Here is a 19,210-nt window from a genome sequence, read left to right on the forward strand (position 1 = left end):
ATTAGTCAAGTATTGTCAAATTTCGAATTGTAGATGTAACACCAATTTCATAAACTAGCCAAGAGTACTAACTCTAATTGTATTGCATAAATTCCAAGTTGCCAATACAAACCATGACTTTGTACAATAATTACTAAGTCTAAATAAATCCTACAAAAACAAGTCTTAAAATTCTAATATAAGCTCCAAGCTAAATCTTGAATTATGATTTTTGAACTTAGAATAAAATCCTATTTTTTCCTAGATCATCATTTTAGTAGCTAGAGGTCTAATTTTGATCCTATTTCACTAACGGTCAATCCTTGAATATCAATCTAACCTATCTTAGGGATTTTTTAGCCCAATCCTATCTTTAACTTAATCCTAGTATCAATCATGCTAATTATTTACCCCTTTTAACCTAATTTTATTAATTTATGGTCTTTTTAATGTAATAAAAGAGTTTTATAAGCTAGAAGATAAAATTACTAATCAATCTTTAACCTACTAACTATTAAGAAAAGAAAATAAACTAAGAGGCTTTTACAAAAATCATATTCAAATATCTTGAATTATTATTTAATCAAGATAATTAGATATTAATTAAAAATTAATTTTTGATTATATTTTTATCATATAATAGTATTATACCATGACATCTATCCCTTCTTAACCTACGCATCTTTTGACATACACCAAATGAACCATATGTCACAATTGACATTACACCATTTCTTCATTTTTTGCATCAAATCTTTCATCACTATTTTCATCATCTACATCAAAACAATTATCTTCTTCAAAAATATTGATATCTCTACTATTATCATCTACATTGATTTCTCTATCTTGTCTTTTAAAAATCTTTACTTGCTTCTCAAGAATAGGTATCTTGAACCTCGTACCATTGAACTTCTTTAATGAATATGTAGCATTATAATGAACCGTAACTAGCATATATGGTCTAAATCAATGTTTTGAAATCTTTTGCAAAGCATTGTATTGGTTATCTAGATTGCTATCATAAACAAGTATCTAATCACTTTTTTCAATTGCTCTAGGCTTCAATCCATATTGCTTATGAAATCAAGTCTCATTTCCTAACCTTGCCTTTTGTAATCTTTTTAATGCTAGTTCCACATCTTTTGATCTTTGTTCAAGTTGCAAAATTCTAATAGCTAACAATGCCTCCCTTATCAATCCATCTTTGAATAGTAGCATACACCAAGTTGGCACATGTTCTTCAATTGGTAAAATTGGTTTTTGACATGTCATAAGTTCTATCAACATATATCTTGTCACTAAATTATGTGTTGTTCAATCAATCCATAATGCATAAGGTAGAAGCCAAGGCCATTCTCTCACTCTTCTATTGCAAGTTTTAACCAAGGCTTTTATAATTGGTGGATGTTCACATTCATTCTTTGCATTCCCCTTTCAATTATAAGTAGTAATCAATGATAATTTAATCCTACATAACTTAAAGAATTCATGAGCATTATGTGTATCTAATTCTCCATAATTTATAGTGATCTTTTTCACACATCCATAGTGACAAATAACATCTTCAAGTAAAAATTTGCAATTTTTTTTTGTAGACTTTGTTCTTAGTGCCTTACCTTCTATTTGATTTGATAAATCTTCAGAAGCCAAAATTAAATATCTCATTTGCCATAATCCCATCAGTATAATAATCAAATCTAATATCCATTTAAAATAAATAGCCAAAGGATATATTAGATGTAAACCATCTTAATATTGTATATTTGAATATGTTTGAAAAGTTACATAAGATTCTTCAAATGAAGCTACATCTTGATACATATTCTTTCACGAATATTGTTCCTTCAATTCAGCAAAAGTAGCCCAAATTCTTCTATGCTTCATCCATAGACTATCATAAAATTCCTTGAATAGTCTTTGTTGATCTTCCTTGATACCTACTACTTGTCATGGCATCTCAATATTTGATTTTAGCTTCTTTCATAGAAATCCTCCCTATAATATGAATCTATATGTTTTTTTTTTTTTGATCTGTTTAAATTTTTCAATTAGCCAATTAGCATGCTTAGTTAATATCCTCAAATAATGTTTAATATTCAATAAATCTTCTTCATAATTTTTTTCATGAAATGGCTTATCTTCCTTGTTCAATTATGCAACTAAATAAAATTTTGTATCTACATCATCAATATCTTCAATCATCTCATCTTTTCTATCATATATTACTTGAGATAACATATCTGCTACAAGATTGGCTTTCTCCGCAACGTGCTTGAATTCTGGATTTAATGACTTGATATAAGCAATCCATCTCAACATCACAATATCTAGTATTATATAATTAATAATTATTCCAAATATAGATTTTATATACGATAATATAAGATGAATTTTGTCAAGCTGAGTCAATATTTTTTTACAATCTTGTATATGATTAGCACCACATTCACTGCATGCATATCTTAAATAAATCATAATGGTCTATTTTTCTTAGGCATTATAAACCACCGACTAGAATATGATAGAAAAGAAGGTTTCAAAATCTTCATCTTTATCTTTTCTTTCAATAATTTCACCAAGCTTGGTAAATATACCCTTGGTATTGGAATTGGCCTTAAATTCCAAGGTACATGTGTTACAGTGAAAATAACCAGATGCATTATAATATTTGAATCCTTACACCCAATTTTGTGAGATTCAAAGACAAATAATCTACCTCGTTTTGCCAACATCTCTTTGAACCAAATGATTTTGTCTAATAACAAAGAACCATCAAAACTAATCTTCAATTCCTCAAAAGTCTCTTTAGTGAACTTATGCCTAATATTCGTTAGATCCCTTAAGTTCTTTTTTTTTGATACTTCTTCCATTTTTTCTTCAGAACCTTATGGCAAAGGTCCAACAATAGGTTTTACCTTCTTATTTACTCTCTTATATTTTTTTTCAACTATAATCTTTGATACTTAAAAAGATTCAATCATATTATAAACTTTTTTTGAATGAATTTATATAACTTTATCTACGTTACCTAATCCAATAGATGTAATAAATCCCAAAGAATCTTCAAGTTGATTTTTGTCATAAATACTAGTAATTTTTTCATTATCTTTTAATATTCATAATCCATACAACTCTTTTTGAATAGCACACAATCTTTTTCTTTCTTTTCTTTTTAAATCATCAATCTTCTTATATACAATATTTTTATTTTCAAAAATGCTAATAAATCTTGTATTAAAGGTACTTACATCTTACAAGAGTATCTCTCTTTTTGTACATCTATAATCTCGCTTTATAGTGGTACTTCCAAAAAATCCTTGAATTCTTCAACAATCCTTGGCAATGGATTTTCTCTCAATTTGTCTTGATTGTACTCATGATTTGGAGGCACAATCAAAAACTATACTGCCTTCTTTCCATCCTTACTACAAATTCATGCATAAGCTCAACCATTATTAAATATTTTTATTTCCATCCAAATTATAATAATATATGGTTGCCTTAAAATTAAAAAAATAAGAAGTTGCATCTTGAATAAAGAAATTTTGTTCCATTACAACATTACCAATTCAAATTTTCACATCTAGACAAATACCATGTAACTCACCTCGTGTATTATTAGCTATTCATATTGCCCATCCATACTCCATATCAATTCGCTACCTTTGTTTTATGTAAAGATTCTTAGACATAAGATTTATTTTTGAACCATGGTCAATCAAAGCAACAACTGGTTCATCCTTATCTCTAACCTTCATTAATGCCTTTATAGTTGCTCTAGTCCAATGCTTTTGAATATAATGACTTGAAACCTCTTTATCTTTATTACTTTGATCATCAAAATGTACTCTTTGATTATAACTCCTTCCTTCATTTGCTGATTGTTTGCAATAATTGCCAAATTCATCTTCTTTATCCTCATATATGCGTACATCAATAGCATGATTCAATCTAATTTTTTTCATTAATTTCCTCTTTCATTTAATACTATTAATAATGATATTATAGAATACTTTCTTAGCAATTCTTAAAATCTTCTTCAATGTAAACTCAACCTTAGCATTGAATACACGTTCGTCAAACACTCCATTTAAATCTATTGCCACTTCAATATCATAAAGTAGTTTGTAAGTTATCAATTTATCTTTATCTTTTATGTCATTTGTTTTTTCTATCAATATTATTGAAGTATCTTTTGTAGGCAATTCTTGTGAAGTCACTTCATAAGCTTTATTTCTTTAAGTTTGCATCTTGAAAGAATTTCTTTTTCTTATATCATCAAAATTTCTTGTCTTCTTTTCTTCCATTAAAGCTTCATATTGGCTTTAAGCAATATATGCATATACTGACAAAGCCTCTACAAGATCCTTCGAGCTTGTAGCACCACAAATTGTTGCAGTAGTTCTAAATAAAGCTTCTTGTGGCATCTTTTCTTTCTACATTATAGAAATGGTAGAAGATCAGAGTTTATATGATTGAATATTTCCAACAAAATTTTGTTTGCCATCATTATCTATCTTAATTCCATAACTTATAGCTTCTATTACTGTAATCCCATCTGTTGTCAAATAATCTTTAACCAACGCTTATATACCTCCTTTACCAAAGTTAGTTTGGAGAAGATCACAAGTATCTTTTAATGCAACTTTTCCATCTTCCAATAAACAATGCTTTATTGTACCATCTCATTGAATTCACGACAATCTTTTTGAGAATGAAAATAATCATCACACTAAATACATCTTTTGATATATCCTTGTTTAAAAGTAATCTTTGAACTTGTTGTAAAAGTCTTTTCTCTAAGCCTTACAAGTTTGATTTAAAGATCCTACATCCCATGTACAATCTCTTAAAGCTCCATATCTTCTTTCTTTAATGTAGCTAGTGGAGATTAGATAATAGGCATAGTCAATTATATAGTAGATATTAGAGTCTTTGGTACTTGTACCAATCTTCAAGTACCAATCCTATCTTTTTTTTTTTTTTTTTTTTTTTTTTTTTTTTTCTTTTAGCAAATAATCCAATACCATCTTCAACAGCCTTCTATTTTGTTGTCAACCCTTCATCTTCTTTCTTGTCTTCAAGAAGAACCTCTAACTTCTCTTGTAATTCTTCATGAGCAGCTTGAAAAAAAAATTCAACCTTATTTGTTTCCAATATTAACTTTTCTATTTTTGATAATCAAGAAAATTATCTTTCAAATTTTCTTAATAATTATGTAGCTTACAAATTCTTGTTAGGTTGTTTAATCCATTTCAAGAATGATTTCTTTGTAATTCAATTAATATCCTTTAAAAAATACTCATCCTTCAACACATGTGAAAATACTTTCCATGAACTTCCAAATTGTTTTATAATAGATCTTATATGCTCTTTTATTTCTGATACCATAGGAAGCTCAAATAATTGAATTATCTCTTTCTCAGAAACACAATTCAATTCCATTTTTTGCACATTATATCTTAAATATTTGAAAATATTTTTCCCATCAAATTGATCAACCTTATTATCTACCGCTTGCAATGCTTTGGTTGCCAAAGCCTCTTTGCAATCATTGTCCTATTGCTATTGCATAAATAATGTAAATACTTGAAATATTTTTACAATACTTGGATCAAAGTACTTACCTTATTCATTAATAGAAAATATACTTGAAACTCCATTTCAAGATCCACTTAAAGATTCACTTGAAGCTCCATTTGAAGATCTATTTGAAGATCTACTTGAAGCTCCATTTGAAGATCTACTTGAAGATCTACTTGAAGCTCCACCCAAAGGTCCATCAAAAACTCCAAATTCAATCTTCTTGCCTTCTTGCACCATTAATTCCAAATAACTACAAATACAATCCAATACCTTCTACTTCAAACTCTGATGTCAGATTCACTACTTATATTGTATTACATGTTATCCTATTTGAGAATGTACTAGGCATTTGGCTATGGAAGGTGGGATTGTGTTTTATAAGTATCCAAGAATCTTAATATGTTGCACCCTTATAAGAAGAATGTAATTTTAATTTTAATTCAAAAGTGCTTAAATCTAATACAAAGTTCTAAAAAATAATCTTTTTAGTAATTTCAACCATATATAAATTCCAATTGCCTTGTTACTTTTATAATTAGGTAATTTTGAATTTTCTTTACAAACCTTAATCCTAATTAGCAAGCTTTAGCGAGCTATAGCTCCTAATTTAACCATCCACTTAGAGCAAAAATTTGTATGCAAATGCCACTATAAGTCTTTTATGTGCTTAAAAGAATTCACTCCAATCCAACTTATAGATCATGAGAAAATACCTATAAACCACACTAATATTACTTCGTTGCCAACTTGAAAGTTGATGCAAATATTTAAGTAGTGATTTCTCCTTTTCCAACTATTAACTTTAATTTAAAATTAGTTTATAGCTTGGTCTTCAAGTCTGCTAATACCATGCCAAATTTCACCTTCATTTGACTAGTAGAACTTTAGATATCATAGAAATCCTATCCAATTCCAAACTGCTAGCTTTTGATACCTTCTTCTACCAAAACCCAGATTTTTCTTAACCGCTTTATTAGATTTTTATAAACTTTTACATACACTTAGCACATCCAATTGACCAAGTATTTTTAAATTTTGAATTATAAATATGACACTAATTTTACAAACTAGCTGAGAGTACTAGCGCTAATTGTATTGTACAAATCCCAAGTTGCCAATATAAACCCTGATTTTGAATAATAATTGCTAAGTCCAAATAAATCTTACAAAAACAAGCCTTATATCTCTAGAACAAGCTCCAAGCTAGTTCTTGAATTATAATTTCTAAACTTTGAATAAAATCCTAATTTTTCCTAGATTGTCATTTTAGTGGTTAGAGGTCTAATTTTGACAATGTCTCACAAATGGTCAATCCTCAAGTATCAATCTAACCTATTATAGGAGTTTTTAGCCCAATCCTATCTTCAACTTAATCTTAGTATCAACCATGCTAATTATTTATCTCTTTTAATCTGATTTTATTAATTTATGGTCTTTCTAAGGTAGTAAAAGAGTCTCTATATGCTAAAAGATAAAATTACTAACCAATCTTTAACCTACTAACTATTAAGAAAAGAAATAAACTAAGAGGCTTTTACAAAATCCATATTCAAATATCTTAAATTATTATTGATTCAAGATAATTAGATATTAATTAAAAATTTATTTTTGATTATATTTTTACTATATAGTCGGAATACATGACAACAATGTGAAACTTTTTTAAGCATGTATATCAACTTTTTGAGCTTACATATCTTATTTGTAGTGGAAGAATTATAGAATCCTTTAAATACTTCTATACAAACTATTTCTTTTCAATTGTTATTTAAAAATATAGTTTTCTTATGAAGATGTTATAGAAGCCAGTCATTTCTTGCTACAAAAGCAATCATGGATTGTGTGGCATTCTATTTAGCTATTAAAGCAATCACTTCATTAAAATCTATTTCTTTTGTTTGTTGATATCTCTAAGTAAGTAATCAGACTTTTAATTTTGTCAATTTGCCATTAATGCTAATTTTTGTCTTATATATCTATTTTGTTATAACTAGCTTGATGCCTAGAGGCAAGATGCAAAAATTCTACGTTTGATTTTTTTTAGAATGGACTCTTTTTTTAAATTCATTGCTTTTTGGCAGCCAAGATGAGCACTTGCTTCATTAAAAAAACTAAATTAGATTGTTCTATAAAAATATCAAAGAAATAGTCTATTCCTATTGGCTCACCTAATTCAATGAAATTTGTTGATGCTGCATAGATTTCTTTAAGGTTTAAATCTGCTAAAAAGATAAGGCTATCTTTTTATCTTGAACAAGAATTGTTTTGTATGTAGTGGTCAAATTTTGATTTTAGAGTCTTGTTGTGTTATTGAATTTTTATTAAAAAGTGTTTCATCCAATGATAATAAATTTGATTAAATTCTATGATTAGATTTAAATATATCAATTGTTAAGCATAGACAAGTAGTGATATAATTAGTGTTGATAAAGTGGTTAATAAAAAATGTTAATTTTGGATAGGTTGCAAGTCAAAATAATGCATATGTACTGGCAATGATTGTTTAAAAAATGGTAATGGTAATGAAAGAACTTCAATTAGATTGGAAGAATCTAATAGGATAAGTGATCTTTCTAATTTTAGTAATAGTTTGTATGCTAAAAGATGTGGTTGGAGTAGATCTGTTTTGGAACTATTATTGAGTGCCAAATAAGATTGTAGTACCAAATCTATACTTGATTTTGTCTTAGACCAATTATTTTGTGCCAAATAAGATTGTAGTACCAAAACTATACTTGATTTTGTCTTAGACCAATTATTTTGTGCCAAATAAGATTATAGGGATAAATCTATTTAAAAAAAAATGATTGATATTAAAATAGGTGGCTATAGCGATGCTATTTTAGAATGAAAAATCGATGGTTATTCATGCGCTAAGAAAGTTGGTTCTATTCTTGGAATATTGATTAAAGATGTAGTTGGTACTAATTCTAGATTCTTAGTTAGTTGTATAATTCTATAAAGGATGTTATTTCATCAAATTTAATATTATAAGAGATTAATAATTTTTCTTCAATGGATATTCATACTTTGAAACTTTTTATTTTTTTGTTATATCCAACAAATGGACTAAGTTTAATTTTTTCTTGCAACTTGTCTCTTTCCTCCTTTGCAACTCAAATATAAACTTTGGAACCATAAACTCTAAAAAATGAAATATTAGGCTTTTATTTAAAAAAAAATTAAAATTTTGTTACTTAAAGATTTTTTTTGGTTGGAGATTTGTTTAGTAGAAAAGCTATCATATTTACTCATTTGTTCCATAAAAATCTTAGAACTCCAACTTATGTTAACATGGTCTTGATTATTTTCAAAAGTTTGCAATTTGTTCTTATGATGATACTATTATGTTTGGAAGACCTATCATTTGTTAGTTGGTGTTTCATTCATGAATCTTTACACAATTTGATGAATGTTCTAGATAAGAATTTGTTCCATGATAACTTTTGATAGTTTATATTTTTATTTGTATATGTAGTTCTAGCATGTTTTTGAAGACCTTGAATTTTTCAAAGACATCTAATTTCTTAAGAAAGAAGAAAATCCATATATAATGACTATAATCATCCAAAATTACAAGAAAATATTTTGATCCTTCTAGTGATGGTAATAAAAAAGACTTGCAAAGATCTATGTACAATAATTCAAGTCGCTTTGTTGCTTGTAAATTAGTGGCTTTTGAAAAGCTGTCTCAGTGTTGTTTTCCTTTTAGACATTATTCACATACTTCTTTATAAATTTGAATGTAGGATAATTTAGTAACCATATATTGTATAAATAGTTCATATAAGCAATGATAGTTGATATGTCTCAGCCTATGGTCCATAGTTTTATGATATTAATTTAGGCTTAAGCTAGATGTATTATAATATTTAGATTTCTTGCTAATAATTGATAGAGATCATTGAATTTTTTGTAGATTCCTTTGGCAACAATGAATTTGTATCCTTTCCTATAAAAGATGCACCTATCATCATCAAAACAAGCCACAAGAACTTTGTTTTAAATTGAGCCAATTGACAATAAGTTCTTCTTTAATTCCAAAACATTAGTAATATCCTTTATTTTTCTAAAAGATAGTATAAAATGGACAGTTCTTTGACCTGTAATCAAATGACTTTCTCTACTTGCAATTTTTACATTGCCTTTGTATTTATCTAAGCTACTAGAATTGTCACATGTTGCATTAATCTAAAGATGATATTTCTATTTTGAACATGTGAAATTTATTCTTGTCTTTAGTGTTAGTCATATTTGCAATATCATAATTTTTTGAGTCTGTTGACTATGATCACTCTTTTTGAATCATGTTAGTTGAGTTTGATTTCATTCTAAATGTAGACCTTTTGTCCATTTTAAATTTACTGATGTTAGATAATTATTCTGGATACATGTGTAATAGATGCATATTTTTTTCATAGTAATAGCATTTGATCTTATAAAACTAATCATTATTGCCTCTTGAAAATTGAGACTATTGTCCATTAGTAAATTTTTTCTTAAAATATAATACTTCATTAGTAGTAGTTTGTACTCTTAATTTGGATTTTCTTCAACTTCAAGCATCAAATAAATTTGAAATTATTCCAAATTTGGAAACTTTCTTATATTTGTATAATTTTACAAAAAATTATCATAACTATTAGGAAGGGCTTCCATAATTATTTGAATAAGATTTATGTCATCTATTTTGATATCAATGGTAGACAGTTGTATTAAAATTTGTCTAAATTGAAAAACAATAGGATTTTATGCCTTCACTCTGTGAGAACATAAAAAAAGTGAAAACCTATTTTTCTAAGTCAAATTTCTTAATGTTGTTGTTTGTTTCAAAGGACAAGCATAAAAAGTTTCATAGAGGCTTAGATTCATGAAACATTGTTAGTTCTGCAAACAAATTAGATTTAATTGACATAGTAAGAATATATATAAGACATTGTCGTATTACATGTTGTCTTACTTGGAAATGCACCGGGCACCTAGTTGTAGAAGGTGAGGTTGTGTTTTACAAATATCCAAGAAACCCTAATAGGTTTCATCCATATGAGAAGAATATAATCCAAATTCCATTTCAAAAGTACTAAAAAACACTCTTCTTAGTAGCGTCAATCACACATAAACCTCAATTACCTTGTTACTTTCATATTTAAGCAATGTAGATTTTTCTTGTAAGCTCAAATCCTAATCAATCAGCTTTGACAAGCTGTAACTTCTAATCTGACCATCTATTTGATGTAAAATTTTTCTTGCAATTGAAAATGTGTAAGTCTTCTATATGCTCAAGAATTTTCAGCCCAATCCAACTTATAGGTTGTATAAAAACCTCCAAAAACTGCACTAATGTCACTCAGCCACTAACTTGAAAGGTGAAGTAAAAGTTCCATTAAAGATTTCTCCTTCTCTAATTGTTAACTTTGATTCAAAATTGATGTGCAACTTGATCTTCAAGTCCTTCAATACCATGCCAAATTTCACCTTGATCCAATTAGTAGATCTTCAAATACCATAGAAACCCTATCCAACCTCCAACTGCCAACTTCTGATATGTTCTTGTACCAAAATCCACATATCTCTCAATTGCATCGTTGGATTACCACAAAATATCACATACACTTAGAACACCTAATTATCGAAGCACTTTCAAAATTTGAACCAAAGATGTGACACCAATTTTATGGACTAGCCGAGAGTGTTAGCCTTAATTTCATTGCATAAATGCCAAGTTGCCAATACAAACCTTGACTTCCAACAATAATTGATAACTCTTTCTAAATCCTACCAAAACCAATTTTATGTATTTGAAACAAGCTCTACCCTAGCTTTGAAATCCTAATCTTTGATCTTCAAATGAATCCCTATTTTTCCCGAGGTAGTCATTTTAGTAGCTGGAGGTTTGATTTTGATTCTGTCTCACAAATGGTCGACCCCCGAGTATCAATCTAACCTATCATAAGGATTTTTTAGCCCAATCCTATCCTCAACTTAAACCTAGTATCAACTATACTAATTATTTTCCTATCCTAACTTGATTTTATCAATTTATGGTCTTTTTAGGGTAGTAAAAGAGTCTCTACAGCTAGAAGATAAAATTACTAATTAACCTTCAATCTACTAACTATTAAGATAAGAAAATAACCTAAGAGTCTTTTATAAAAGCCATGTTTAGATATCTCTAATTATTATTCAACTAAGATAATTAGACATTAATTAGAAATTTAATTTTGATTATAATTTCACTATATAGTTGTATTACATCATGACAACCCTCCATTTTGTACTCAAAAAATTCTTCATCTCTTATCTCTTTAGAATTTGTAATTATTCTATTTCTTATATCTTCATTGTGAAGTTTAGAGGTTCATGCGGTAGAAGGTAGAAGAAAGAACCTGAGTTTTTCACGCTTAGCTATACAAATTATCATGTATCTCCAAAGATAAAAATTTGATGAGCCTACTAGCTTTGCTTCTTCTAAAACAACACTATCATTTGTTATGGTGCTACTATCAAAGAGTCACTAATTTGTTTGTATAGATTCATTGAGAGATTAGTAGATCTACAAGAGATTGGACTTGATTGGTACTAGTAAAGCTAAAGTGAGATTAAAACTAGCAAAGTTGAGTAGTCAATCATAAGGTACAATTGATCTAGAGCACTCTGATACCATGAGAGAAATACATACATATGCACATGAAACAATAATGAAATATTTATGAGAAGCGGCTAGGTTTATATGTGCTTGGAGACACAAACAAATACAAACTTAGATAGAAGTAGAGTTATTGTTTCGGTGAGTATTCACAAATCTTGATGTGAATGGATGATTGTGCTAATAATTTATTATATTTTAAAAGTACTATTTTTATAATTAAAAAAAATATTTTTATAATTACAACTTACTAAAGCAAAGCAAGAGTCTACATGGATCTTAGAAGTTATTACAACTACTACTTTTATACATATAATTCACACAAAATTAGAAAATGAAACTTGTATAATTTGTGTAATGTACCCAAGATTAGAATGCTACTCACCATTCACATAACTGATAAGTTGTGGAGACACATAAAATCTAGTATTCTGTCTAAGCGTGTTGTAGGTGTTCGGCTACAACAGGGTGCAATGTCATACTACTTTACAACACACTACTTGCCGTTATAGAACAACAGTAAAATGTTTGTGAATCATACTTAATATTCACAACCTATTTGTATCCTCTCTGTGGTGTTAGAGAGTCCAACATCATTCCATTATCTTAAGGATGATATCTCCGTCCTCCAGGATCACATGTGTTGGGAAAACTATCGAATTGCAAAGTTTGTGCAACTTGTCGGTGTTTGTGATAAATTCGACCGACAGAACTTGCTAAAGTGCAGTTTTAGAAGGATAGTTCATCGTCTTGCTCCAGACTGTGATGGCGTCGAGCGATTTGGAGCCAGGAGTTGGCGAGACTGGTGGTGGGCAGTGCAACATAGGAGTCTGCAGTTGTTGTTGCAAGATTTTAGAAGCTGGCATACAAAGACAGTGAGGATGCTACAAGAGCATCACCTCGGGCACAGGCTTACCTTGCAGGTTCTTCAGTCAGGCAATTGCAGCCTCAGGCTCTATGGATTGAGACTAAACTCTCACAATCTTACTTGGGTAGTGCTGTTGGAGGTGCGGATTCGGACTGAAGAAATGATGGGAGAAGATCTTAAAATATCAGATCGGTTCCTGCAGAGAGGGAGGGAAAGAATGTGCGTCTTGATCCTGAGCAAAGATTCCTTAAAACGAACGTTGCTTGAAGTGCTGAGCTTAGCATGTCGTGGCAAACCTGCAGTGTCATGGTGAGGAGCCTGGAAAATAGGTCACGGACGAGAGATAGTAGCAGTGAATGTTACTTCGATTGTAGGACTCAACCCCTGGTGGCCTGTCCTGGCCCGTAGAGTAATAGACTTGTGGTGGAGAAAGGTCTTCTCATGCGAATGTAAGGCTCGATTAGCACGATTGCAGTTTGTCTGTAACAAAAGAGAAAGATGTCGAATATGCCGTGAGTAGGGTGCGAGGAGACCACACTTCGAACGTGAGTCAAATCAGAATCAACCGAATTGAGAAAAGCTTTAATATTCGTGGCTTTTAGGAAGTGTCCTTAAGGGCACGTGACTACTGTTCAAAAAAGGATGTGTTATTAATCTCAGTAGTATTTTACTTGTCTTTGTGTCGGTCGGCAACTTGGCTAGAATACAGATCCTTGTCACACTTCTTCCTATTCGAAAAAAAGATTCCTGAAGTGATAATTTTTCACATATAATCTGGTCTTGCCTTGGCAATCCACTCAACCTTATGTTTTGGGATATTCAGTTCCGTTGTCATTATCTCACCTACAAGGTGCACAATCTCTGAGAACTCAGGTCTCTTGGTTGGGTCTTGATGCCAACATCGGCCTAAAAGTCCCCTCAATTTAGCACAGACATTTGGCAACTCAGGTCGTTGCCCATTGATAACTAAGTTATAGTCTGTTACAAAATTATCTTTAAACGGCACTTGTCCCGTCAGTATCTCATAGCACGTCATAGCAAAACCGTAAACATCGACCTTGGTTGTGATTTCGAATTCCGAAAGGTGACCATCTTGTAAAGCCTGCAACATTTCTGGGGGTCGCCAGAATGCTGTTCCCAACACACCAATGGATGTCTCGAAATCCGACACTGCGCAATAAAATTTATCACGCACATCAACTGCACAGGCATGCTTGTCTGGATGTGACCACACCAGAACATTAGCAGCCTTGAGGTCCCTATGAAGGATATTTTTTGAATGGAGAGTCTTCATTCCGGAGGCTATTCTGATCATGTAATGAAGTGCTTCATCCAGATTAAAAGGCTTTCCTCCATTGTTTCGCACAATGTTCTCGTTAATGACTTTGCGCAAGTCGCCTTCGAATTTTAGCATCAAGAAAGCGTATCTTCCGTCGTTCAATAATGCTCCTCCAAAAACACGCGTGATGTACTTGCAGACGCCTTCCAGTTCGAAGATATTCGCAGGCCACTGACTTTGCACAACCAAGAGAGGCTCTTTGAACACTTTGGCTATCAACCCACAAGGGCGGTTTCCTAACAAAGCTTCGTAAATCACGGCCTGGCTTCCCTCTCCGATCCTCTCGCCCAAGGTCAGCATAGATCCATAAGCCACTGAAACCAAAGAAGAGCCCCACCTCTGTTTCAGTTTAGCAAGCTTGTCTGTTGTGAGGTTTCCATGATCTGGACTTCCTGGTTGAAGCTCGGTCCAGTGATATTGTTCAGTAAATGCCGTCTTGAATTCAACATATAAGGAGCTCAATTCACCTTTTGCACATGATTGATATGAGGACTCGTGTATCATTGTCACGTTCTCTTGGCTTCTTAGCGTGAGATATGATGCCAAATGGTTGTAAGGAGTTTGAGGTTCTACATCTCAACCGCACTTCACATAAACTGGCCCGAAAATCTGTAATGTCTCCGACGAGGTATGCTCATGAATATCTCCTGCTCAAGATTTGAACTCTTCCCCGTAATAGAGTTTCGCCACGGTTTTCATAAACCACATGTTCAACTGGAAAAATTCGGGGTTAGAAGTGGGAAGCAAGACTCAAAATTCAATCAAATGCATACAGAATCCACCACTTAGATGGTGGAATAACAATGAATCAAGGCAAGATTTCATCGGATCAGCTGTATTATTGAAACAATACAGCTAAAAGGAAGTACGCAAAATTTGCTTCGACCTTCAGCGACGGAATAAAAGCTGTCTCAGTTTAAGTAGGCACACCTTAAATCTCAACTGTAAACCCTCTCAGACCCACAGCCAACCAGATGTATTGCAATAGTCTGGCCTACCTGTAACACCCCGAAGGCAGACTGATAGTTTTCCATTCTAAGTTGCGAAAGAAGCGAAACGTTCTCAGATCACCTCAGCCTAGGAAGAGCACTCCAAGCCAAAAGAGAAGTGACATCTACCGAAACGATGGACAACCTTTCGCACAACAAAGTAGGAACTCACCGCCTTTAATCGCAGATCGGCAAACCACATTTTCTTCCAAAGAGATCACGATAGACTGGTCAAAGAAATGGTTGTTTCAGTGGTCGGAGTAACAACCAAGCCTACGAATCGAACGATTGTGTATCTACAGATATCCACATATCTACATATATATATACAGAGGACCAACTGACACCGGCCAAAAAGAAAATGGTCGATGTTCGAGCGAGTCCGCCAGGCTACACTGAGAGTCGTGCTGAGAAGGAACCGAACACAGCACCCTACATACACAGTGTGCCATATCTAGAAAAATCCACTCACATAGAGCCAGAATCTGTATGAATTCCAGGGGGGGTCAGCACGCCTCCCCAATCATATTGACCACTTTCCAACAAACACCGCGCATATCGTCTGCCTCCCAGAATCGGAATGCAGCAAGCGAAGACGCAGATTCATGCAGGAGCTGGGTGTCATGCTGTCGCGCTCTTGCTCCTTCTTCATCTTTTTATTATTATTATTATTATTATTTTCTTATTTCTCTTTTTTTCTCTTTCTCATTTTCTCCTTAGCTTGCACGAAAGGAATTGTTCCCACAGATTCGCCACCAGATTCAAGGGGGACTTACAACGAGAGGGGGGAATTGTCTGGAGGATACAATCAGGGGGTAGGTCCATGGAATTTGGCTAAGGTCGTATCTCCTCCACCACGGCAAGCACATGTGCCGAAGCTCTATCGCTTCGATCATGCACAACACCCACACACACACACACCCAGACTAACTCTCTCTCCCGCGATTCTTTCTTTCTTTCTTCCTGCCACTTTGTGCTACTTGGAAAGCCAATGGATTAGACTGGGCTGGGTCCGGGGGCACCGGGCCCGTGGTGATAGGGGGGGGGTGTGAGTGCCCAGGAGCTTATCAGCATGACCAGAAGGGCAAGCCGTTGAATTTTGCACAAACTACATTACCCTCACCAGAAAATTGTAAGACGGTTTAACATCTGCATTTTCTCTATTCCAAGGCATATTCTATCACTACACCCACAGCTTGATATAAATGTGCACAATCCTTGTTTCTTCCAAGACACACGAGACAACGGCCTAGGAACTATGACATCCACCAACTCCCCCTTACTAAGCAAGAGAGTGTTGCATCTTGACTATGGTTTCACCAATTAAACAAAGCAATGTAGACATCAAGGGCAGCATGAGGGGGAAAGGACTTGTAAGACGACCAAGAGTGAGAAAAAGAGAGTAGGGTTTGGTAATGGGTCATGATTCATGGAACAACAAACTTCTATTCCGATTTGATTTTTGTGCATTCTTTGCTTGCATTGTTGCAAGTTGTGCAACTTGCCTCAAGAATCTGACACCACAATTTGTGCATCTTTGAAGCTTTGCTTAGCTCATTGCCTTTAGCACCCTTCTTCATTGTGCTCTAAAAGTAAAGGAAGCTGAAATGCAAACATAAAAAGTATTGTAGCTTATTCATCCATCTTCCTTAGATAAATGTTTCATGGAGCCCATGATGAATCTAGGGGTTCTTTTTAGAGAAAATATCATGTATATCTCTGAAATACGTTGAAATATCAAGAATACCTATGTAACCTTGTAATCCATGTATTCTTGATATTAGCAAATGTACCCTTCATATATGATAGGGTATCACAAGAAGTATATTTTCTATTTCAAGAATATAAGAATATTCTTTATATTTTAGCATATTTGAGGAATATATATGACATTTTCTTAGATGTTTTAACTAGATTATTTTAATGAAATAAGTTGTTTGAACTTTTGTGTTGATTTGTGCTTTTCTTAATGCCATGTTACAATTATTGTTGTTATTGGTATCAATAATAGATGAGTGTACAAGGTTACTTGGTTGGAATTGGAATAAAAAGTATGGATTTATAGGATCTCAACTTTAAAGTTTTTTTACAATTTGATATTTGAAGTAAAAAATTATGATTTTTAATATAAAATATAAAATATATATTAAAATCTGATTTATTTAAATATTTGATATTTATGGAATTTTTCTACAAATTTTACAAATTTTTCTAAACAAATATTATCACTCCATAATCAAATGGTTGAAAAAATGTGTCTAAACTCTACCTTAGTAAAAAAAAAATTGTTTCAAAAACAATTGTTAATTATTTTTTGACCTACTTCTAATAACCTTATGCAAGTCTTTTTACTTCATTGATATTACAAACATAAGTTACAAAAAAATTCAATAGTTATATTTTTGATATTAATAAAAATATTTTATTTTATTTATATTATATAAATATATATATTTTTAATTATAAACCATTATATAATCAATTTCTTTATATATATATATATATATATATATATTAATATTTTAGAATTGATTCTTTAAAATTATTTTTGTTCCTTCTTCTATTTTTGTATATACATAATATTTACTAAAAATAAAAATTTAATTTAAGCAACTTATAGATATTTGTAAGATGCTATTATAATTAATAATATCAAGTACATGCTATCTATTGGTAGATACTTTTTCTTTTAAAAAAATCCTTAAGCTATTTTCTACAATTTTGCAATAATCATACGTACTTGTGATTAATAGAGTTTCTAAATTTTATACAGATTTATGTTTTATATTCCTTACAATTACAAAAGATGTAAAAAAACATTCTCTTAAAATATTTTTAACAATAATAGTTGTTAATGTGTAGTATATAAGCTACTAGTTTTGAAGTATATGCTATCTATAATCTTTGTTAATCAAAATAACTTTGTAAGATTTTTGATTGGACTGAAATTAATACTTTACTTTGCCTCTAAAATCAAGTATATAGTATATTTTGTAGATAATAATTCTAAAAATAATTTTCTTGTTACAAGTGTAGTATCTCTAATTGCAATCTTAAATGTCAATCTAAGTTCTATTTTCATAAGAATCAAATAAAAATGATACCATGGTTAATTAAAATATCATTGGTTTTAAAAAAAAATTCCTACCACACTAATAATATTATTAATTTTTAATATATTTTTTAAAGACATGACCAGACCCTTCTAATGTATGACATTTGTTCTTAAATCATGCATTTGACCTTAATTTAAGACCTTCTAATATGGAACAATTTACTTAATCTAGAACAAAAGTAAGTAGTTATTGAGTTTTAAATTTGAGGTTGCTCGTCTTGTACATCTCTAGCATTCTTTGATGTCCTTTATTAATGTCTTATAATAGAAAATTAATGTCTTATATTACTTAATATATGACAAATAAAATAATGTCTTATGTTAAAAGAGTCTAAACATGACTTTTAAAATATAGTAAACTAATATAAAATGTTGATAATTTAGAAGTATATGAAATGAAAAAACATCAAATCCAAGATTATGTAGTTGCATTTTTCATAGACTTTGTTAACTTGATGTATACTTGCATCTATAAATAATCAACTTCAATTGGTATTAAAAAAATAATTAATTAGTTACTTTAATTTAATTTTAATTTAATTTTAATTTTTTACTTACATCTAGGTTATTATTTAAACTAAAAGAACTAATAGTTCTTATAGTTTTGTAATTTTTTAGAAAAAAAAAACCTTTGTAATGTTATGAAAATATGTTTGTTTTCTTAGAAGTAGAAAATTTTACAAAA

At 30.9% G+C, this 19,210-nt stretch overlaps 1 protein-coding gene across 1 annotated transcript; it reads right to left on the minus strand.

Annotated features, from left to right (window-relative positions):
• Positions 1–13,649: 13,649 nt before the first annotated feature.
• LOC112291257 (light-sensor Protein kinase) lies at positions 13,650–15,819 on the minus strand. The gene is made up of 2 exons (XM_024538408.3): positions 15,583–15,819; positions 13,650–15,135 (listed from the first exon to the last, which is right to left on the minus strand). The coding sequence occupies exon 2, from the start codon at positions 14,923–14,925 to the stop codon at positions 13,846–13,848; it is 1,080 nt and encodes a 359-aa protein (XP_024394176.1). The 5' UTR covers positions 14,926–15,135; positions 15,583–15,819; the 3' UTR covers positions 13,650–13,845.
• Positions 15,820–19,210: the final 3,391 nt, after the last annotated feature.

The sequence above is a fragment of the Physcomitrium patens genome, chromosome 14 (assembly GCF_059467195.1).
Source record: "Physcomitrium patens ecotype Gransden chromosome 14, ASM5946719v1, whole genome shotgun sequence".
NCBI lineage: Eukaryota > Viridiplantae > Streptophyta > Bryopsida > Funariales > Funariaceae > Physcomitrium > Physcomitrium patens.

Coding starts and splice junctions, on each gene's coding strand:
- LOC112291257 (XM_024538408.3), bottom strand. CDS start 14,925: ATGATACACGAGTCCTCATATCAATCATGTGCAAAAGGTGAATTGAGC.